This window comes from Stigmatopora nigra, chromosome 10 (genome assembly GCF_051989575.1).
Source record: "Stigmatopora nigra isolate UIUO_SnigA chromosome 10, RoL_Snig_1.1, whole genome shotgun sequence".
In the NCBI taxonomy this organism is placed as follows: Eukaryota; Metazoa; Chordata; class Actinopteri; order Syngnathiformes; family Syngnathidae; genus Stigmatopora; species Stigmatopora nigra.
Genome location: NC_135517.1, coordinates 3,216,742 through 3,239,980, shown reverse-complemented (window position 1 = coordinate 3,239,980; position 23,239 = coordinate 3,216,742). Strand labels below are relative to the sequence as shown.

General features: G+C 37.7%; 1 protein-coding gene across 12 annotated transcripts in view; it reads right to left on the bottom strand.

Moving 5' to 3' along the window:
- The window catches only part of r3hdm2 (R3H domain containing 2), a 38,978-nt gene that overhangs the window by 1,357 nt on the left and 14,382 nt on the right, over positions 1 to 23,239 (bottom strand). For 3 of the 12 annotated variants that reach the window (XM_077725993.1, XM_077725994.1, XM_077725995.1), the window contains 25 exons: positions 19,153 to 19,294; positions 18,243 to 18,405; positions 17,944 to 18,166; positions 17,137 to 17,178; positions 16,652 to 16,738; positions 16,440 to 16,563; positions 15,245 to 15,323; positions 14,780 to 14,839; positions 13,933 to 14,073; positions 13,737 to 13,845; positions 13,315 to 13,410; positions 12,973 to 13,022; positions 12,169 to 12,222; positions 8,634 to 8,869; positions 7,528 to 7,661; positions 7,172 to 7,270; positions 6,239 to 6,529; positions 3,802 to 3,937; positions 2,809 to 2,966; positions 2,550 to 2,689; positions 1,799 to 1,899; positions 1,382 to 1,551; positions 1,150 to 1,294; positions 428 to 522; positions 240 to 324 (listed from right to left, as the gene is read on the bottom strand). In XM_077725993.1, coding sequence (XP_077582119.1) covers positions 240 to 324; positions 428 to 522; positions 1,150 to 1,294; positions 1,382 to 1,551; positions 1,799 to 1,899; positions 2,550 to 2,689; positions 2,809 to 2,966; positions 3,802 to 3,937; positions 6,239 to 6,529; positions 7,172 to 7,270; positions 7,528 to 7,661; positions 8,634 to 8,869; positions 12,169 to 12,222; positions 12,973 to 13,022; positions 13,315 to 13,410; positions 13,737 to 13,845; positions 13,933 to 14,073; positions 14,780 to 14,839; positions 15,245 to 15,323; positions 16,440 to 16,563; positions 16,652 to 16,738; positions 17,137 to 17,178; positions 17,944 to 18,102 — 2,791 coding nt within the window. In that variant the 5' untranslated portion in view covers positions 18,103 to 18,166; positions 18,243 to 18,405; positions 19,153 to 19,294. Of the gene's footprint in view, positions 1 to 239; positions 325 to 427; positions 523 to 1,149; positions 1,295 to 1,381; positions 1,552 to 1,798; positions 1,900 to 2,549; positions 2,690 to 2,808; positions 2,967 to 3,801; positions 3,938 to 6,238; positions 6,530 to 7,171; positions 7,271 to 7,527; positions 7,662 to 8,633; positions 8,870 to 12,168; positions 12,223 to 12,972; positions 13,023 to 13,314; positions 13,411 to 13,736; positions 13,846 to 13,932; positions 14,074 to 14,779; positions 14,840 to 15,244; positions 15,324 to 16,439; positions 16,564 to 16,651; positions 16,739 to 17,136; positions 17,179 to 17,943; positions 18,167 to 18,242; positions 18,406 to 19,152; positions 19,295 to 19,611; positions 19,634 to 19,779; positions 19,992 to 22,958; positions 23,129 to 23,239 lie in introns of those variants that run through there. The other 9 variants (XM_077725997.1, XM_077725996.1, XM_077725999.1 and 6 more) reach the window with 9 other exon arrangements.

The window sequence follows — 23,239 nt, the reverse complement described above, 5'->3', positions numbered from 1 at the left end:
AAATAGGAGCTCATTCACTGCCATTGATGGCAATTGGCATCCAACTTAAATGAAATATCATAACAAATGCGCAAATTCCGGGAATATTTTGAGCAACCATCTTTCATATGACTGTCATTTATACTAGATGTATCTTTCCCCAATTATAAATGTCTATTTTTCCTTATTTGTTAACTTATCCTTTCACTTTTTACTGTACTCTATTTTAACTTACCAAATAAAAATAAATTGAAACTCACCAACATCTGTTGTACCGAGATCAGTGGATGCCGATTTGAGCGTTTGCTTTTTCCCTCGGGCGCCATGTTTCATGACTCCCTGGCCCTGTGTGATGGAAAGAGTTACAAAATGGGCAAATAGAACACTAGGTGGCGTCAAGCACAAAGCCATGAACTCATTGGGGTGTCCAAAGTAAGACTTGGCTGACCTGGTGAGAGTTATATGATGACTGGCCATGCATGAGTTGAGGAGGGCACAAGCTATATTGGAGCGGTTGTCCCAGTAGAGAATAGCGGCCATCACCTGAACATAATAGAAAAACAAATCTAGCAACCACATTTTTCAGAGTATAAAACGCACAGGCCAAGACATGCACACTTGGGAGGAAAATATCATGTAGGTAAGTCATTCTAGAATATAAATAATAGAACATAACAGTTGTTCAGGCTATAAAAGCTTAAACAAGATTACATAAGCTGTTTCCCTGAGTATAAGACGACGGTTGTGCCAAAATATGACACAAAAATGCGACTTGTACACCCTAAAATAAGGCAAGTCTAAATATATAGGTATAAGTGGATGAAGTATGTTTAAAGTGGCACGATGCCAGTCATGTGACCTAATGAGATGAAATGGCCAGAGCTAGACGTCCTATCTATTTTTGACCTCCAAGCCAAAATGGATTCAATGTCTATCACCATCATAGGGGAGCACAAATAAAAGCAGTAATAATTAAGTATCGTATTTTCACGACTATAAGGCGACATTTTTTCCTTATATAAGGCGCACTGGATTACAAAGCGCACTGTCTATTTTGGAGAAAATTTAAGACTTTTAAGTGCGCCTTATAGTCGTGAAAATACGATAATGTTTTTTAATTTTTCCTCCTTGTTGGATGCCAAATTTGGTCTCAAATCACAAATCATTCACCTGGAGCCGTTCCTCCTGGTCGTGGAAACTGGGAAATGAGGGGTAGTGGTCCCAGGCCTGGACAGACGCTGCTAACGTTTCCAGAGGGAGACGGTGTAGGGGACTGAGTTGGCGAGGCCAGCGGACTTGTCAGCTGGGTGCTGGCCTGCATTCGAGCAGCAACAATAACAACAAACCCAGTTGTAAGAATAAAAACGTTACGAGGATTGTCATTTCCCCAACACAAGTGTACCTGTGGAGTGTTGTCAGCTTTGTAGAGCTCTCCCGGCTTGCCAGGCCTCTGCTCAATGCTGTAGTACTTGCACGGGTTCCACTGCACCAGTGGAGGATTCTGGGAAGGTTGAGGTCCATTGGGGACGCTGAGCTGCATTACCATGACTCCGGGACCGGGAGGCGGCACCCCTGATGACACGGATAGATGACCGTTCAGAAAAGATGGATTACAGCCAACTGAGTGCACAGGGCATTGGGGCATTTCACGTTTTCCAGGAAGTCTTTAAATATTATCCCATGTCAAATAGTGGACCCTCACTGTCCCTGTTTGAACTTTCCCCAGGTAAACTTTCACCTAGCTAGTAGCTAACAACACGACAAATTAAGTCACGAAGGAGGGGGGGGGGGGGGGGGGGGAATGTAATTGGGGTCTCACCTGAATATTGCTGCTGTAACTGTTGAGGGTTGCAGGGGGATGGCGACGGGGTGATTTGATACTGTTCAGAGCTGGGGGGCTGCAGGTAGCTTACTGATGGGCTGTGACATATGGAATAAGGGATTTTATATAGACAATGTAAAAGATAAGAGTTTTAATCAAGATAGTTGAAATGATTGATGTATTTGCCATTGGGTTGTCCTTGAAAAATGGCTGAAATTTCACAAGATTTCTCAAGGTCTTGAATTTGCTTAGTTGCTTTTTCAAAATGAAAAAAAATAGCCTCCGTATAAAATACTAATATTTCATAGACTCATTTAAGGCTTTTAAAGCAAAGGATTTGGTGCAAGATTTTATACAAAAAAATCCAAAACATCAACAATGGCTGGCTCTAGAGGTGACTGTGCAGTGAGTGCTTCATACCTGGAAGTCAATAGGTATTACCGTATTTTAACGACTATAAGGCGCACTTAAGTTTTAAATTTTCTCCAAAATAGACAGTGCGCCTTATAATACAGTGCGCCTTATATATGGAAAAAATGTCAGTCATTGAGGGTGCGCCTTATAATGCGGTGCGCCATATAGTCGTGAAAATACGGTAACTGAAATATTTTTAACAGTATTTGATGAAGTTGTTAGCAAGAGACTAATGTCTGCCAGATATCACTGAAACAGATTAACCTAGTATTTTTTTCCATTTGAGTGCACTTTCCTTCCTTTAAAACAGTAGGTTACAAACATAAATTGATACCTTGTGCTGTTCTGCTGTGTGGGTGTGATAACACTGTAGTAAACAGGCAAGGGGCCCTGGACCGATTGGCTGACGGGCACCATCACCTGCTGCTGGTACTGTTGCTGCACCACCTGCTGGCTCTCATTTCCCACTGGCACCTGCGTGACATGTCAGTATTTAATCAAGCATTCCTTGTAAATTTGCCAAATAAGCTTTTTTTGTTGTGAACTAAAGCCATTTCATGCTGTGACTGAATTTTCTTTTTCAACAACTGTACCTGATAGGATGGAATCGGTGGATACTGCACCATAATACTTTGAATTTGCCCTCCAATGCCAGCTCTCTGGGAGTTGAGAAGAGCGGGATTTTGTGGCTGTTGAACACCCATCATGCTCTGGTAGCTGGGCTGTTGGCTTGCCATCATGGTCTGTAGACCTGAAGACAAAGATGAGAATTTTTAAAGGGTAAAAAAATTGGATGATCTACATTTTTTGGAAGAATCACCACCTCAAAAAGAGAAAAAAACTGAGTATAGACTCTTACAAGCCTATTGTAGCACTTTTCTCTAAGCCAAATATCAATTTGCCAATCAAGGTCATAGTGACCCAGATCCACGTGAATCTGGCAGACCTTCACCAAGTACTAAAGTCCGATGTGTTTGTCAATTCTGTTCTATTCAACACACACACAGAAGCAACCTCCACAGAAGAGAAATGAAACAGAATTTGGCTAGCATACTAATAAAGGTAGAGGTTATCCCCATTGATTAAAATATATACCCAATTTTCTCGCATCTGCGTATAAGCCGCACCCCTAAACTGGCTGAATTTGACAATTTCTCTTATATAAGTCGCCCCCCTGTTCACAATTTTTACCTCCATATTCATGGTTTTAATAGGGGGTACAAATGTGTTACTTTGAAGGGAAAATCTTAAGAAAAGTGAAAAATGAAAGAAAATTTGGCTACCATACGAATAAAGGTAGAGGCTATCCCCATTGATTAAAATATATACCATATTTTCTCGCATATTAGCCGCCTCTGCGTATAAGCCACACCCCTAAAATTGTTAAATTTGACAATTTCTCGCGTATAAGCCGCCCTCGATTCACAAATTTCACCTCCATGATTTTAAGAGGGTACAAATGTGTTACTTTGAAGGGAAAATCTTAAGAAAAGTTTCAGTCATCATTTTATTTAACGACAAATGCGGCTTATATGCGAGAAAATACAATACATGTTTAAATACGAGACATCCTGAAATGTACAAACCTGACTGCTGTGTAGGTTGAGGCATGGGCTGTGTGCGTTGGGCAGGGTAAGACACCTGGTGGGACATAGGTTGGGCCACACGATACTGCTGGCCTGAACTGGGATACTGACCAGGAGGATAATATGAAACTTGTATCTGTAGACAAATAGGGTAAAAAAAATGATAAAGATTATTACATGATGTCAATAATATCAAAACCTTCTCTTAAACATCATGGTCAAAACCACCACTGTACCTAATGTGTGCATCATTAAAACCAAGCTAACAAATTTAACTCTCTTTACCCCTTATCCTCCGGTTGAGCGTAGAAAAATATAACAGTCGAATAAAACTTCCGAGAAAAAAAATCAATGGGATTTAGCCAATGTTGCGGTTTGAAGCACTTGTCTTATACAACGAGTCTAAAAGTGGAAGCTACAAATTACAAATAAGACATGCAGCAGGAAGGCAAGAGGGGAAAGTGAATCGATTTGTTCTTCCTGCATGAAAACATCCAGTCTTTTTTCTGGGGGTGTACCTGCCAATACCTCTGCTCTCGTCACACTGGGGACAGCCCACACGTTGAACAACAAAGGGCAACACTGTCAGAAAGCAGAAATCGCTGTTTGTATTTGTGTGTGTGTGTGGTAGTTGCACTGTAATAAAGCTGGAGGAAAATACAGACTGGATTGCTCTTCACCCGGATGCTACACTATTGGCAAAGCCTCACAATGAGCGAGTGTAGCTATTAAGACTGAACAAAAAAATAGAAAAGAGACACCTGCTCTAGAATTAACCTATGTTCTTACCTAATGCTTCCCATTATAGCCATTGCTACATGTTTAAAGGCTCACCTTGAATAGAAATTAATTATACCATGATGGATTCTGGCTGTGGTATAAAATAATAATGATAATAAATGGAGGAGAGAAAAATGTAAATAATGCCAAGGGAGAGAAGGCTTCATCGCCGGAAGCAGATATGACACAATGAAAGATGTGAATGACTGTTCTTTCACCTACTAATTTATTGATTATATATGATTATTGTTTTTTTTATTGTGCTTGTTTGTTTGTCAGTTGTTGTTGTGTGTGCACTTCCCCACTTGAGTGTTCTCTACGTATTTATATTGTTCACGATACTTACACGTTGACTACTTGCTTAAGTTGACTGTACTACACTTATCTTGACTGTACTACACTTATCTTGACTGTACTACACTTATCTTGACTGTACTACACTTATGTTGACTGTACTACACTTATGTTGACTGTACTACACTTATGTTGACTGTACTACACTTATGTTGACTGTACTACACTTATGTTGACTGTACTACACTTATGTTGACTGTACTACACTTATGTTGACTGTACTACACTTATGTTGACTGTACTACACTTATGTTGACTGTACTACACTTATGTTGACTGTACTACACTTATGTTGACTGTACTACACTTATGTTGACTGTACTATACTTATGTTGACTGTACTACACTTATGTTGACTGTACTACACTTAAGTTGACTGTACTACACTTAAGTTGACTGTACTACACTTACCTTGACTGTACTGCACTTATCTTGACTATACTACACTTATCTTGACTATACTACACTTATCTTGACTATACTACACTTATCTTGACTATACTACACTTATCTTGACTATACTACACTTATCTTGACTATACTACACTTATCTTGACTATACTATACTTATGTTGACTATACTATACTTATGTTGACTATACTATACTTATGTTGACTATACTATACTTATGTTGACTATACTATACTTATGTTGACTATACTATACTTATGTTGACTATACTATACTTATGTTGACTATACTATACTTATGTTGACTATACTATACTTATGTTGACTATATACTTATGTTGACTATATACTTATGTTGACTATATACTTATGTTGACTATATACTTATGTTGACTATATACTTATGTTGACTATATACTTATGTTGACTATATACTTATGTTGACTATATACTTATGTTGACTATATACTTATGTTGACTATATATTTATGTTGACTATATATTTATGTTGACTGTACTTATGTTGACTGTACTTATGTTGACTGTACTTATGTTGACTGTACTTATGTTGACTGTACTTATGTTGACTGTACTTATGTTGACTGTACTTATGTTGACTGTACTTATGTTGACTGTACTTATGTTGACTGTACTTATGTTGACTCTACTTATGTTGACTGTACTTATCTATTAGTTATTATTATTAGTGATTATTTGCCTATTTGTTTATGGTTGTTATTGTACACTTTGTGTTGAGGCTTTAAATCTCATACTTGTATAATGACAACAAAATCATTCATTTCAAAACAATTCAATTCAAATGATTATTGATTAGTCATTTATGCCATTATGCTATTCTACAGTACTTTTCCACCCATGACAAATAACTTACCTGCTGGGGCGGAGGAGGCTGCATATAGCCCTGCGGTGGCGGCGCCTGCATGACGGGCTGAGACGGAGGCGGCGGTGGCGGCGGAGGGTGCGGATGTCCCGTGGCGGGCTGGTAGCCAGACGGAGGAGGTAGGGGCTGGCCGGTGGTGGCCATGATGTAACTGGTCTGAGGAGGAGGATGCTGGGAGAGGACAGTGGGAGGACCTTGGTACAGGGAGGGCGGCTCTGGGTTCTCACTGGAGCCTTGGCGGCTCAGTGTCATTTGGCTAAACTGGGGTGCCAGTTCTTCTCCCTGTAGGGGGTGAGGGGGGGGGGGGATACCTGATTAAAACATCTGGGCGGGGAAAGCACTTAATATTATACGGTCATTATTTTTGTAACTTCGAAATTTAATAGGGGTTCGGACCCTATATTGTTGCCAATTTGTGTTGTAGGATAAAAAATATTACCATTAAAAACACAAATCCAAATACCTGATATGTTCCATTTTTTTTTTGGTAATTTAAAAAAAATCATCTTAGAAAAATGTGTATTATATATATATATATATAATATTATTGTATCCTATAAGCCATATGTAATTAGTTATGATGATGATGGTGACATTACTGCACTGTTTTCTTGTTCTTCACGTTTTTTTAAATTATATTCAAGGAGCATTTGTAGTAGTTAAAATGTTTTATGCAGCAAAAAATAACTACATAGGCCTTTTGTAAATTGTATTTCATCATTATTGAATACTATGAACCATATGTAGTATTCAAGGAGCATTTGTAGTAGTTAAAATGTTTTATGCAGCAACATATTACTAACTACATAGGCCTTTTGTTAGTGTGTAGATGAATATAGCAATGGTTATTTTCTGTTTGAATATATAAGCCAAAATATGTGAAAAAAACAAACAAAGTAATGACGCCACACATTGGGCTAGTACCATTGTGTACTGCTGGGGAGGAGAAACTGGCAGGAGAACCTGGGGGCAGGAGGGACTGGAGTAGGAGACAGGCTGAGAGGGCTGCAGAGATGCTACCGGCTATACACATGCATACACACACATACCAAAAAGAGAGGAAGAGTAGTGAGAGGAAAGGTGTCAGAAGAAGGAAAATAAAGATACATGAAGACATTGGAAAATAGCTGGTTTCAATTAGAGTAGAAAAGATGTTAATGTTCAGGACTATAGGGATTTATATTGGGAAAAGACTTGTTAAAGGACGATAAATACTCTTAAAAACGCAACTCATTTGAAGATACTTTAAAGAAAAAAATGTAGTTTTCGCTGATTGTCACCTGAGCGATGATGTGGTTGCCCATTGGGTGTTGTTGCGGGGTCGGCAGGAGGGCGGTCTGCGGTATGGCCTGCGGTTGAGGCTGCTGGGGCGGCTGCGTTGGACAGGGGAGCAGGCTACGGCTGGACTGGGAAGCTACAGGTGGGGGGCATATATTAGGATTGACTAGGGGCAGGCCTAGTGGTGTAAAAAGGTACATCACCCATATAGTTGCATATTTATGATGATTAATGCATATTTTCCAATTGGGGGCAGCTCTGTTGCATTTGCATCTAATTGTGGGCCAACTTTGAGGTATTAGGAATTTATATTTTAAAAGTCACTGTTACATTTTAAAGTCTTTGCTTGTTATGCGATTTTATACAGTTTTTATTATCATTAAAAGTATGAGGTGTGTGGTCTTTGCTAGCTATCCAGTTGCTTGCTAGCTAACAAATAATTTAAAGAATTTGTTTTCAAACAGCTGTTAGTATGAAATAGGACACCAAATGTGCATATTTAGTGAGTGTTTATCCATTGTGTTGTCAATGAGAATTTGGATAAGATGTTGATGTTCAGTTCTGGAATAATATACATTTTGTTTTGGATTTTAAAATATTGTGAATTATTGCTTTTTATACAATAACCTGAAATAATGATTATTTCTGTTGTCATTGATCAAAATAATAATCTATTTTCTTAATGTTCCTCTATGTTTTAGATATATTTAGATTTTTTTTTTTATAAATGAATGAAAAGAACTGGATTAAAAGCCCTGAATATTCAGTTTTATATAAATCTAAATAATGTTGATTTTGGCTATTTTTTTTATATATTTTTAGATTTTCCAAAATTATTTTTGAACCAAAAACACAGAAAAAATTGATTAAAAAATTACAATTATTGACTTAAAAGGGGGAAATCAGGAGATTTAATATACATCTAAACTCTTCATTTTAATTTGATCCTAAAACAGAAATTCGCCACTCATGATTTACTTTCCCGGGCCACACAAAATGATGCGGCAGGCCAGATTTGGCCCCCGGGCCACCACTTTAACACCCATGCTCTATATTATTATTATTTTTTTTAAGTGACAACCAACCCCTGCTTTATTTCAGTCCTTACCGGATCGAGAGCCTTTGCAGTTCCCCTGCGAGCCTTTGTTGCTGCCGAGGCTGTCCCCACGAGTCAAGATGGAGATGCCAGAAAAGCTGCTAGCTTTGGTGACAGGGGGACGAAGCGTGCGATTGGAACTGTCCGAATCGGTGCTGCTCCAGGGCCGAGGCTCCAAACATTTCATGTCGCTGTCCGTGCTGCTTTGACGACTGCTGGATGCCCGACTGGAGCTGTCGCGGTTCCCTCTGAGAGGAAATAAATGAAGGTGGAAAGATGGCATGAACAAAAAAGGTCAATTTGAAGCGTGGAATAAAAGTCGTAACAATGAAATCAAGATTTGTAGTCTAAATTAAAGATAGACATACTGAATAGAGACTTGTAAAAGCACACAAGTCCAGTCAAGTCGTCAACAAATATATCAACAATGTGAACTTATGAGTTTTGGGGGTGAGGATTCTCAACACAGGTGCAAAATACAAGTCAGGCAAGGAGCCACTTGACAAGAATTTGGAATTGAGAAAGACATTTTAACCACAATCTTTTCAGAGCCACACACACACTCACACATATAAACAAACCGGAGAAAACACATGCAGAGAAGAGAGAGAGAAAAAAAATAAGAGGCTCCAGACAAACACCAGATTCTTTGACAGTGATTCAAGACGAGATGACACTTGCAACAAACAAAAGTAGACGAGAGGAAACAACCACATGATGAATTGAACATGATGCAGACAAATATTTGTCAAAGGGAAATGCAGATTCGGATGTCTTTCAAGTGGGTTAAAAAGTATGTTCAGGAAAATAAGACTCAATCATTTTTGTACATTAAAAAAAATCTAATTATATTAAGTTATAGGGCAGTGAAAAAAATAAATAAATAAACTTTTACGTTATTAAAAAGACTAATTAGAAATGGTTTATGCTATATTATAAATTTTTCCAATTGATAACAATATAAAATAATTAATCATTTGAAATTTTAATCACTTGTAAGAGTGAAACCTAATTAATATTATTCCAACATACAGCATAGCATAATTAAACAAGTGTTTTCCATCTATATCTAAATCAATATCAATATCAATATCAATATCTATATCTATATCAATATCAATATCAATATCAATATCAATATCAATATCTGTATCTATATCAATATCTATATCAATATCTATATCAATATCTATATCAATATCTATCCAATATATCCAAAGATGTATGCATACATTTTAAAATATTAAAAACAAAGTCAAAAATAGTCAACATTTAGTCCTGCATTCCAATTAACAACTACACTTCTGATTTGCTTATAACAAATTACACTGTTTTAGAAATTATTCAATAATGCAAATAAAAATCATACGGACGCTATATTGCATCATGGGAAAAATAACTCAGTGTAAACTTGGACACACAAAAAAACAGCACATGCAAACATATAAACGGAGTTAAACTGCAGACAAGAAACAGAACACAAACCCAGTACAAAAGCCCACAGGCACAGTTGACAAAATATAGAAAAAACATCGACACTAACATACAAACATGAATCTACATAAGTTTCACTACCACTGGTTCACCACTACTACTTTTTCCCGGATACTATGTTTCTATATACACACACACTAGCTGATCTGTTGTGGTTTGGTGTTGTGATTCTGTCACCCTGGATAAGGGCAGCTGTCGAGAAAACCAACCATCACACAGTAAAGGGGGGGAAGGAAACACCGCTCTGGGAAAGCCCTTCCATCACAAAAAATGTGGATTGACATGACCAATGGTGAAATAAAAGATCTTGAAAGCTGTGATGGAGTCCTTAGAAGAGTGACATACAGTATATCCGATTGGAGTGTTGTGTAGTGGTCACTTGAAATAAAACTCTGTTTTATTAAATGGACATATTGTTAAAGGCAGGGTGCCATTTTGTCTGACGTTTTTACGGATGTAGGTGAAATGAAGGATGAGCTGATGGAGGACGTGATCATTTTTACTCCAGACGTAAATAGTTGTTTTTTGTTGTCTCATCTAAGCAGAAGCTCAATTTCCGTCAAAGCTAAAGTATTCCCGTTGTTCCCAAATGACAGTTTCTATTCAGCAGAGTGGAGTGAATATACGATTCATATATTTTATCTGGCAAGGATGCATATGAGCCAAATCCAGTACCAAAACATACTAATTAATGCTGTTTTTTTATGGATTAAGAGGAAATAAAACTTCATTGTTTTTCGCTGAGGCATGGAGACAACAAATTGGGCAATATACACCCAATGACAAAACTTTACTGACCAGTGTGGGACATGGAAAGTCATGCGATGAAATAGGGAACACATGTTATCAGACTTTTTGATTAAGGCTCAAACAATGTTGTCAAAGTAGTGATATAAGTTTCAGCAGAGGGTGATATTGCCCAACAAGTTGATAAGTGATTATTTTTAACTCTGGATCCAATTCTAATTCAGAATACAGTACTACCTTGACATACGGGCAATTTAAAATACAAGAAAAAAATCGAGTAGATATTTGCCTTGAGATACGAGACAATTTTTGAGATATGAGCATTTACGACAGCAGATTGGCCAGGCTGCTATGATTTCACCACACTGTCTCCCTTGTGCAAAGATGTCTAGGAGCACTGGGCGGGGAAAAACGGGAAACATTGATTTGAGATAGGAGTAAATCGACATACGAGCTCAGTCCCTGAACTTATTAGGCTCGTATCTCAAGGTACCACTGTAAAAATGTTTTTGGACATAACTTGTTGGTGCTGGCACATACAATACAGTTTTGGGGGAAATAAAATTGAAATATAATGTCCTGTTTAAGTTTCCTACAAATGTCTGACATTAAAATATCTTAAAACAAAGACCGCAACACTAAAAATAAAGGTTTTCTGCCCATGACATCCAACCAAGAGCCTGAGAGTTCCCACATTGGGGACAAAAAGGGAATTACCCTTAAAGATCAATAAATATATATATATATATATATATATATATAAAACACAGGAAGCCTCTAAGCGTCTGAAAAATAGCCAAAAATTAAGGTTGCACTAACATTAGTGATTACAGTTACCATGTATTTGGTTCCTTTGGATGTCAAAAGTGAACACAGCAACTAAACTCAGCAGTTTTGAATCATTATTTCAGCCTAGCCACCTCCTCACATTAGTTCCATAACTGTTTATGGTTGTTGGCAACATGTGACATGCTAACAAAAACTACAAGAGTAGGCCGACCACAAAACAAACATGTCGGCGTGGAGTTAAGGTGAGTACTTTATACAATGGTGTGGGTGAATGGTAAGGTCCAAAAAGGTAAAAAATACATCAGTCAGTCCTCATTGAAACCACAAAGCAGCCATGCATGGGCCATAAGGGAGCCCCAAGGTGCAGAAGGGTGGAATAGCCATCCATCAGCAGACTAGGCCAAGCAGCGATATCAAAAAAAAAATAAAAATAAAAACCACAAGTCACCAGTATCATCACTAATTCACTTTCAAGTATGAGCATGGCAACAGACAAAGTACATCAGCACCCCAATACCTAAAGATCTGCCTCCTCTTTTGAGAGCTAGAGCAGTAGCCATCGGTGGAAAGTCTGTTGGGGTTAATATTAGGAGAAAATGCTGGTATTACAAGACTGTAGTTGACAACAGAAGGGGGGAAGAGGTCGTCATAAGTGAAGTACTTTCCATCCTGAAAAGGACGAGGGATATGCCAAAATGCACACAAGGCAATTTTCATGACTGTGCTGTATTTTCCTTTCATTTATATTTCCAAATAATGCAAATCTTGCAAGTAGTTGGGAGAGAAAAATTAGAAAAACTGCACAATTGCAATTAATGTCTGTTTGCTCACTGTTGTTAAAATTTAGTTGTTAATTATTATTATTTTTGCGTGTTAGAGATGATATGGAAGTCTATAGTTCACCATTCTGTGCATTTTGACATTAGAAAGCTTGTTTTGATGGGGTAACCTATATCTAATTTACATATTTAGGGTCTCAATAGGCATAGACATCTAATTTTTATCGGTATTCATAAGAAACCCTTATTTTTTTTCTTTTAAAAGTATTTTATCTAATTATTTTTAAGGGAGGGGCAATAAATAATCTTGCATCTGTCATATAATGGATACTGAAACTAATACCTCCAAAATGTGCCCTTTAATGATAGAGAAAAGCTTGAATTGTGTCATTAGAACCATGTAATGTCTAATTCCACCTTTTAATACAGTGTTGCAAAATCTATGCTTGATTTAGAGTGAAAGTATTGCTATTGAAACCTAATCTTTTATATGAATGGTAAACATAAAAACAAAAACATTGAGCGGCAACGCATTATCTTACCTGTTGTCGTTGATGTATCCATTCTGAGAAGACTGTAAAAAAAAGGACACCTGCACATTATGAAAGGCTTCATTCATCCCGAGGCATTGTCATTTTTTTACATTAATTTAATTAATTTAAAAAAAAGGGGGAAAAAATTACAAGTGAATAAAACCATGGTTGTTTCAACTGGTTTCCATTCATAAAATTGGGTGCTCCAATCTAGTATTTGTATTTATATTGCAGGTTTTGGCATGTTAATTTTGTAGAATACATTGTTTCTGTGGGATTCTGCTAAATCCTTGTGTAAACATGTAAAGGAGAGTGTTTTTTACTTTAGCAAAACCAAGATTAAACACTTACTTCTCGGGCAAAGATCCGGTCTCGTACCCGCTGATATTCTTCCTCTCGTTCCTCGATGGATTTGCTACGCCGGCCGTCCTGCAGTGGCACCCGAATCTAAAATTGGGGAAGATGGAGCGCAATTGATGAGAGTAAATGATACAAGATTAAAAAAAAATTAAAAAACAGTCCACTAGAATATATATTCAGTAGTTTGAGGTCAATGTTCATTGCGCACTACTCTCATCTTCCCTGCGCAGCAGCAATCATATGGCGCGCAGTAAATAAAATCCAAACTTTTTTTTTACCCCTTTCCCCATGATGGCGCTGTTTAAACGGCAGCTCGTGGCAGTAGCTCTGTCCACTCTTATGTTTTTTGTGTTTTACAGCATGTTTTACATGAAAAATTAGAGGGAACATTGATTGAGATGCACCCATTCTACCTGATTATCATCTTTATCCATGCTGGCATCATCTCTCTTGAGTATGAATTTCTTCTGAAAATCCATGTTGCGCTCATCCTTGATGTGTTCTGAGAACCTTTGCTCAGGGCTATAGGACCAACAAATAAGTTTAGTTATATAGCGCCATTGGGGGTTGGAAAAAAAGTCTCGACTACGGTCTACAATGAATGCTTACATGCGAGTGTTGCCTGTCTTGTTGATGATGACCGCCTTGCCCGTTTGGTCCACGTTGTGATCCATGCCAAAGTAGGCGGCCACGCGGTGCAGCAGCATGCGGTGATAAGACGTCATCTGAGGGAATTTCTTGTATTGGTTGCTATGGGAAAGATAACACAGACTTGAGAGAAACTAGAATGAATTCTGCTATTTTACAAATTCCATCTGTCATCTTATCCCAAGGGGCGAAATTAGAAATTGGATCACCAGAGCGCTGATGGGCAACATTGCTCAATATGTTGAGTAAAACACTTGAAAAGCATATACTGTATTTTCTCACCATATTTGTCACTCCCAAAAAAATGATCAGTGAATCAAGGGTACGGCTTATATGCGCATAAATTAGACTTGACATGGACAAAATGGCATAACGCATGACAATGCAGTCAATATGGTCATTTGTTTCAAAATAGAGAAAAGATAAACAGATAAAATGCAAAACAATATTTATTTTGATCAAAACCATGAATATGGAGTTGAAAATTGTGAATTGGGTGGCTTATACGAGGGAAATTGTCAAATTCGACCATTTTAAGTGTATGTCTTATACGCGAAGGCGGCTTATATGTGAGAAAATACAGTAAATAGTTTATACGAGGGAAATTGTAAAAATCAACCGTTTTAAGGTAATTTTAAGGGTAAGGCTTATACGTGAATGGGGCTTATAAGTGAGAGAATGCGGTAAATAGCTTATACGGGGGAAATTGTAAAATTCAACAACTTTAAGGCCATTTTAAGTGTATGGCTTATATGTAAAGGAGGCTTATATGTGAGAAAATACTGTACACTGGAAAAAAGTAACTTACTTGTCATCATTAATGAAGTCCAGGATATCTTGTTCTAGTTTGAGCAGCATCATTCGATCCCTAGCAATGCAAAATGGACGACCAGAGAAGGAAAAACAAGATTATTGGCTAGACTTGTTTACAGCCTATTTTTTCTTTTTATTATTTAAAACAAAACTATTGCCCTTAGCTAACAAATAGTATAGATTTATACTTTAAAGTCTTGTTTATAAGGGAATCGAACACAATCCCTAAGGAGAAACAAAAACATTCCCCGTCTCCCCCTCAAGTCTGGTATTTTCTTCATTTTATGTAGTCATAAATCAAAGTAAAACAAGTATTCCCATCACAACCAACTGGTGTGCTACAAACGGATTAAATAAACGCTATATATAGTTACGCATCTGAAGAACAGATGGCTCTTTTAACATATGTAGATTAAGTACAATTTTTTTAATATACATGACTAAGGGAAAAAAGCATCACCTGGGATTGTTTTTCAGTGTGTTGACCAGAAACTCGTGAACGTCGATTCCGGTGGAATCTGTGTACTCCTGACTAGAGTCTAGTACACAAGAAATTGAACATCAGGTTAAAAGTAAAGCATCCTATTCTGTGCCCTCTCCCACAAACACAAGCATACACAGTGCCTTTAGGGTATCGTTTTCTACAATTTTCCACTACACTAGACAGTCAGGACAGCCATTTGATCTTTGAGTGTCTAATGATGCCTGAGGGCTATTGCCTAAAGTGTAAGGGAGGAAGATAATGAGAAAGAAAAAGCAAGGTAACCCATTTTTCTTGACAGAAATGATTTGATTCATTTCACTTTTGTGGGTATTAAAAGATGGGCACATTCTCATGGCCGAGATTCCTCTGTGTGCGTTTAATTTGTGATATAACAAAGATATGGGCAAACTATGGCTGGCGGGCCACTTTCCGGGCCGCGAGGCGTTTGAATCCGGCCCGCCAATGTTGTCCAAATGTTTTTTTCCTCCAAGATGGCGCCGTCATGCAGAAGCCAGTGGCAGTAGCTCTGTCCACTTTTATTTGTTTTTGGTGTTTTACAGCGCTTCTACCTTTTTTTAAAAAAAAAATACATTTTAATATTTCTTAAGACATTCCTTTTTACTTGACTTTGTACTTTATACCTTTTAGTACTTGAATGATGAGTATGTTAATACTTTAGTCCTTTTTTCTGTTTATATTTCATATGTACTGTTAACGGATGCACTTTTTTATGTGTATCGTATCTTGTGCTGACCCGGCCCATCTGTCAAATTTTTTAAGTCAATGTGGTGGCCACCGGGTCAAAAAGTTTGCCCACCCCTGATATAACAGCTGAAATTTAGAATTATTAATAACAGTGGAGCTACTTTTAAGAATTGAATAGAATAAAATATTCAGGTCACTTCTTAATTGGTTGATTTTATTCCATCTTCTACTATTATTCCAGGTTTCTGTAATTATAGGGTGACCTGCAGCAATCTGCTGTGTCAGGTCAGTTTTTGGTACAACCAGAAATGTAATATCGAGGAGTCTGGCAATTATAGTACAACAATAGCAGTTTTTTTTCTTTTGCTTGAGAGTTTTGTCAGATTTTCATAAATAGTTAAAGAAGTGTCGCAGTAACCTGGTTTAAAAATGGCAGCAAAAATGACAGTATCTTCCATTGACTTACCACGTGACAACATCTTCCGTGGTGTCTTATCCTTCTTCTCCTTCTCTTCATTTTCGTACTCTTCTTTGGAGGACTTCTCCTCTTCTTTATCTGATGGACAGCTGATATGAAGCTGGATAATATCCTTGTGTTAGAAAAAAACAATAATTTGCATCAATTCCGTACAAGACGTAAAATTACAGATTTAAAATTCAAGACTGGGAAGACAGTACCGATTCTGGAGGGCCATCATTGGGAAAAAGACCAGAAGACTCTTCACAAACTGCAAGACTCCTCACTAGTTTCAGTTTAGCATTAGACTGAAACAAAAAAGACATTTTCCCAGTTTTATAATGCATATTTTCCTAGTAAGCATGTCAACAAGGGTGCAAATTTGGACCTAAATAGGCGTTAAAATGTTGCAAAAGGGGGAAACAAAAGGGCAGAGGAAAGAGGACCGCCTTAAGTGTCACATGGTAAACACGGCGAGGCTAAATAGAGCAGAGCTCATTAGAACACTGCTTTCCTTAGTCAGATTATAGCCACTCGAACGAAATGAGGGTGGTCCAAATGTTAAGACGGTAAAAGCTATAATGTGATCCGTCTTCACTTTGCAACCTTTTGTGTTTTGTTTTGGGGGATACTTAAAGTTCTTAAAAAGTGTCTTAATGTACGCAATGTTGTTGTGTGGGTAAAATTCATGTACTAACGAATTTACCTTGGCTCTTTTTCTGCCATGACTGTGGTTAGGAGCCCGTTTCTGCAAGAAAAACATTTGGTAACTATGTGAGGAAAGTTGAACACGTCTTTAAAGATAGTGCCGTATTTTCACGACTATAAGGCGCACTTAAAAGTCTTAAATTTTCTCCAAAATAGACAGGGCGCCTTATATATGGACCAATACTAAAATTGTTATTGTTCATTAACATCAACACAGTTTTACGAAGGATGGCAGGCAGTGCCGGGCTAGTTACGCTAGCTACTGGCTAGCTAGTATTTGCGAATGTATTGTGGCCGCCTGGACAAACATATAAAACTTTTCTAAAAGCATTTTCGATAACTCATTTGGACAATTGTTCAATTTGGACACAGAAAATAAGAACTTTAATGAATTTGTGGGTGATGAAAACGTGAGTACATTATAAAATGGCTAAATAAAGTACAACCGAACTTAGTTTTGCTTCCATTGCCTTTTTAAAAACGTGTTTTTAGCGTGTGTCCGTATTTTTAAGTTGGTATATGTTTTGCCATGCCTGGCTACGTCTTTAAAAACGGTGCCTCCTGTGTTTGTGTGTCAAATAAAGAAATAGCACTTGTTACTGACACTGCGCCTTTAAATGCGATGCGTCATATAGTCGTGAAAATACGGTAATATAATGTTGGGAAAGAAAGTTTATAGTAATTGTAACAGAGAATTTAAGTATAGCAATTAGAGTTTTGGTTTGCAGTGTCAATTTAGGTCAAGAAAAAAATTAATAAGATGAGTAGTAATGGGTCCGTGTAGATGTGGCTTATTCCAACCAACCTGTACATCTTGTGGTGAGCTGTCTTCAGGTTCTGGACCCTCTCCTGACCCTTCCTTGGGGCCCTGTGGCTGTGGGGAGGTCTTTCCTCGACCACAGGGCTCAATGAGTGGCCCACTCTCTCCCTCCGTCTGGATGTCGGGTGTCAGGCTGACTGACATCTTCTTCTGGGAGAGGGAGAGGGTGGGAGATGGGGAGGGGGTTGGGTGCAGGACCCAGGAGCTTCTAGAAGGAGAAGGAAAAAGTTGGGAAAAACTGGACAGAATTTGGATATGGAAATGTATGGTGATCAACAAGGTACCTTTGGCTGGTATCAGACTGTTTTTCCACGTTTTACGGTGAGTGCAGATGGGAATCACTCGAGAGGAGAATGCAGTGAAGAAGCCACTAAGGTTGTGTACTGGGATGGACTGCAATAGGAGGCCAAATGCAGGCCATAGTAAGACTTAGTCTTCAGGGTTGGGCTAGAGGAGGAAAAAATGGGTTTATTTGTTAAGTTTTGCCAGTTGCTTTTTCTTTAACCAAGGCATTTACTTGAATATTAACTTTTTAATTGAAGCATTTTTCCTCCTGTTTGGTAAATACAGATGTGATTAGGGCATTTTTAGTTGGACTATATTAGAATTAAGCTAATTGGTTTTGGGAGTTAAAAACAAGGCAAAATATATTTGATATGGTCATGCCAAGAACACCTATTTCTTTGTTATGAGTTACAGTTTGTCTCTAAAAAAGTATAACAAACTAATTGAAAACCAAATTTTTAAGACTATTTGCTATTATTATTTCCTAATAAAGGTATCTGCCAAACAATAGCCACACTGCATCTAACCTAGTTTTGATCAACTATGTCAAAAATTGACCTAAAATTTTGAACGGACAAAATGTTTTATCACAATTACCATTACAATTTGCACGCCATTTTAAAAAAAAATATTTTTGCCTATAGTGTCCTTCTTAGGTCATCGTCAAGTACTCCAAAAACTAGGAATGAAGCAATTTTTGCACAACCAAAAAAAGTTATTGAGGGTGATTTTAGGTCAAAATTTGGTCAATTGATCAACCATCAAAAACAGAAGTTGCAAAACAAATCATGAATAGTAAAAATTTGTTTTTCACCGTAACTTCTACAGTTTCAGAGTTTTATTTTTACTTTTTAAATCTGTATAAGTGTATCTGATTCAATGAACAATTCAACAAACTTTTATATTTACATCGATCAGGTGAACTTGATGGAAGAGCAGCTTAACAGCCAGTCAGCAATGAGGAGCACACCAAAGGGCCAGCGACCACCTCAGCGCTCCTCTGGGGCCTCTCGAGTGTCTCCCTTAGCCTCAGTGCAGCAACATGGTCGCCCTGAAGAGTCAAAGCAACAAAAAAGGAAGACACGCATGACGTCAGTTTCTCACAAACACATACTGGGTGACTCATCTCTTGCTTGCTGCTGTTTTATGCAGCAGAGTGGAATCGAGAAAGACGCAACACAGCCTTACATTCCGCCATCTAAGTCATCCTCCCATCAGTTCCTGAATCCATCAGTCACTGAAAAAACTTTTTTTCGCATCCCCCAGTACGTCTTTCCCCGTCTATCCGAAAAAAAACCAGAACGTTGATTTGTGTCGGATACGCCGAAGGTTGTTTCGCCGCGTGAGAGCACAAAAAAAGCAGATTACCTGCTTGTACTGCTGCAGGACCGTCAAAGATAAGCGAACAATCGAAGCAGGGTTTCCCAGAGCTGGTTGGGAGAACCCGAACGACGTTACGTTCGACTGCGTCACAAGCCACGACGGTATTCGTCGTTACGCCCTCAGCTTGGCTTATACAAGACTCCCACTACTTGCCTTATTGAGACAATCTTCTCCTTTGCGGTATGTCCTCTTTTGGTTGTGTTATGAGTCATTGATTTAGAGACTTCAGCCATTAAGATATAATATGTTAGACATATTGAACGGGAAGGAAGTTAGTTGCGGATAACTAAGGGCAATAATAGAAAGAAACTAAAGACTTAGGGCGAAGAATTCAAAGACTTCCATTGATGTCAGTCTTCGGGGCCACAATGTGCAAAAATAGTGTGCTTATGAATAAACTGGCTTCACCTAGTCCCTCCTCCTCCTCCTCTTCCTCCACCCCAATCCTCTTTCATGTTCTCTCCTCGCACTCCGCCTGATTCCCGCAACACACTGGCCGCTACTGGCACATTGGGTTGCCAAGGAGACGGTAACGTCATTCTCAACTGCTGCCATTTGTGTTGAGCGAGTACCAGTGAGGGTGGTGCTGGTGGTGGTGGTGGTGGTAAAGTGGGGGGTGCGGTTAGGGAATGATGGCAAAAATAAACATAGCTTGTAGAAAAAACACCGAGAGAAACATCGATACCGGATGAAAGCAATAAGGGGGAGCGGTCAGGCATGTATTGGTATGAGATTTGGTGGAAAATGGGTTCCTCATGATTGGTAACGTATTGCATACTTGGCAAGAATGACTGTGTATTGAATTACTACAAAATAAAAGCAGCTTATTTTAGATAGTGTATCAGGTAAATCTACTGTCCATCTCATCCTACTGTGCACCAATGCTGAGGTTGACTTTGTTACCATGGCAACCAAGCAAATAACCCTTGTTTTTATGCCATTAACAAGTATGCTTAATAATAAAGTGTGCTTTGGTGATAAGTGAGGGTTTGATTTTTCAATGATCTGTTTTATTTAAAAAAAAAAAACATGATATTGAAGGAAGGAAGGTGATATTTATAGTTTTCAGTGAAATATTTTCATAGTTGTGTAAATTGATTGGATTTGAATATTTTCAAGAATAAATAGCCCAAGTACAGTATTTTCTCGAAAATTAGCCGCATCTGCGTATAAGCCGTACCCTTAAAATTGTCTTAAAATTGTGTAATTTTACAATTTTTCTTGTATAATATTAATAATAATAATGTGTTACTTTGAAGAAAAATCCTCGCACGTGGTATTTCTGAAATACTGTATGAATTAAAAGGGTCAAATTGTGGATTTTACACAAAATACGGTTTATTTATTTTCTTGATTTTCATTCAAAATTAATTTAGTTTACCATTTTGTCAGTTTATCTTTTATCTATTCTGAAATAAATGACCTAATCAGCCACATTGTCTTGCATTATGTCACCATGCAGTTTTCTAGTCTAACTTATGCGCATATAAGCCCTACCCCTGATTCAGTCACTTTTTAAAGCGCCAAATATAGCGCATATGCTGAAAAATACATTAAATCAATCTGACTGCGTGTGAAAGCGTGTTGAAGACTTGACAAAAATCCCCTTCATCCCCTGTCGCAGCGCTGCAGTGAAACCCATGTTGACCCACTTCACAGGCACACAGTATGCACTGATGACTTCAAAATGGGACCCTCCTGATGACAGGCAACCAGCTGAGACGCACAAGCCAATCCGCCCTACCCAGTATGTCGGTTTTCCGCGACCAAATGATGCCTCGGCTGGGATGAAACGTTGGATTTGTGGAAGCATCCTCCGTGTGGCCCCACTTAGAGATAGTACTGCGTAACTGGGGCTACTCTAAGCACATTTGTGTGTTGGGACTTACAGTAGCATAAAGATTTTGTTAGCGGTATGAGCTCACTGTCAGATTTAGCCACACCGGGTCGAGCTGGGTCAGGGACTGAGAAATAGTTTTCTTTGGGAAGAGAAAGCGTCTTGTGTAAATGACTAAAGAATAAGAAAAGTTCTCTTTTAATGACTAATAAATCATGCAAAGGAGCCTTTGTAACCAGTGCATGGCACAAATTAGCTATGATGAATGTACTGATTTCATGGGGCATCTCATTTCAAATTCAACCCTGTAAATAATTTACTCCTAGCGAGTCAGAGTGCAGGAGTAGAAAGCTAGCGGAAGAGTCGTGCTAAACTCAATTTGGCTTGCATTATGCATATTTTGAGTTTCAACAGGAATTATATAAAAAAGTAGTGCACGACATTGCACGTGAAATGTACAAAGTTATATACAGTGCTTGAAAATTTAGGTGTTAGCTTGATGATAAATTGTTTGCTTGGAGTTGCATTAAAATGTTAACTTTTTTATTGTGGAAAATGTACATAAATTTGCACAATTTCTCTAGATAAAAAAACATATACATATACATATGTATATATACATAAATACATATATATGCATATACATACGTATATATAGATATATATATCTACATACGTATATATACACATATACACATACATATGTATACATACGTATATATACACATACATATGTATACATACGGATATATACATATATATATATATATATATATATATATATATATATTTATATACATATGTATATATACATATATATACACATACATATATATATATATATATATATGTATATATACATATACATACATATATATACATATACATACGTATATATACATATATATACGAATATATACATATATATACGTATATATACATATATATACATATGCATACGTATATATACATATGCATATGTATATATACATATATATATACAGATATATATACATAAACATATGTATACATATACATACTTATATATATATATATATATATATATATATATATATATATATATAGAGAGAGAGAGAGAGAGAGAGAGAGAGATAGATATATATATATATATATATATATATACATACACATACTTATATATACATATATAGATATATATACATACATCTATATACATAAATAAATGGTGTTCTGGAGATTCTTAATCTTTTTTTAAAAAGAATTTAAGTGGACAATAGCTAGTTGCCGTCTCCAGACAACAAGTTCAAGAAAAACCTGAATCACCAATGTATGCCTCAGTGAGTCACGTAAACCTAGGACCGACGTTGTTCATTCAGAAATGCCAAAGTAATCCGTTAAATTACATCTTCTGAGCGGAAATGTCTCCCAAGGAATACTTCTTGGAGCTCTCCCTGAGACTAAAGAAAAGGTGAACAGTGTGTAAACAGGTACATGCACAAATGGACAAACCCACACAGACAGCAGCGGGAACGTCATCGGCGGGCAGCTTGACCCAATTCATCTGGTCTGTATTCAGCCGTGCGCCTCGCCCATTTGACGTCAGCATGAAGCCATCTCGCAAAAGGCAAGGTTATTCCTCCACGTACAGCGAAGGTTGCCCTGCGTGTGTGTCATAACAGCCGACTGAGTTTGTGCAAGCGCAGAGCCTCCGCATATCACATATCAGCAGCATTTGGAGTGTGTGTCTGTGTTTGTGTGTGTGTACGCAGCGCTCATCTATGTCAGAGAGGATTC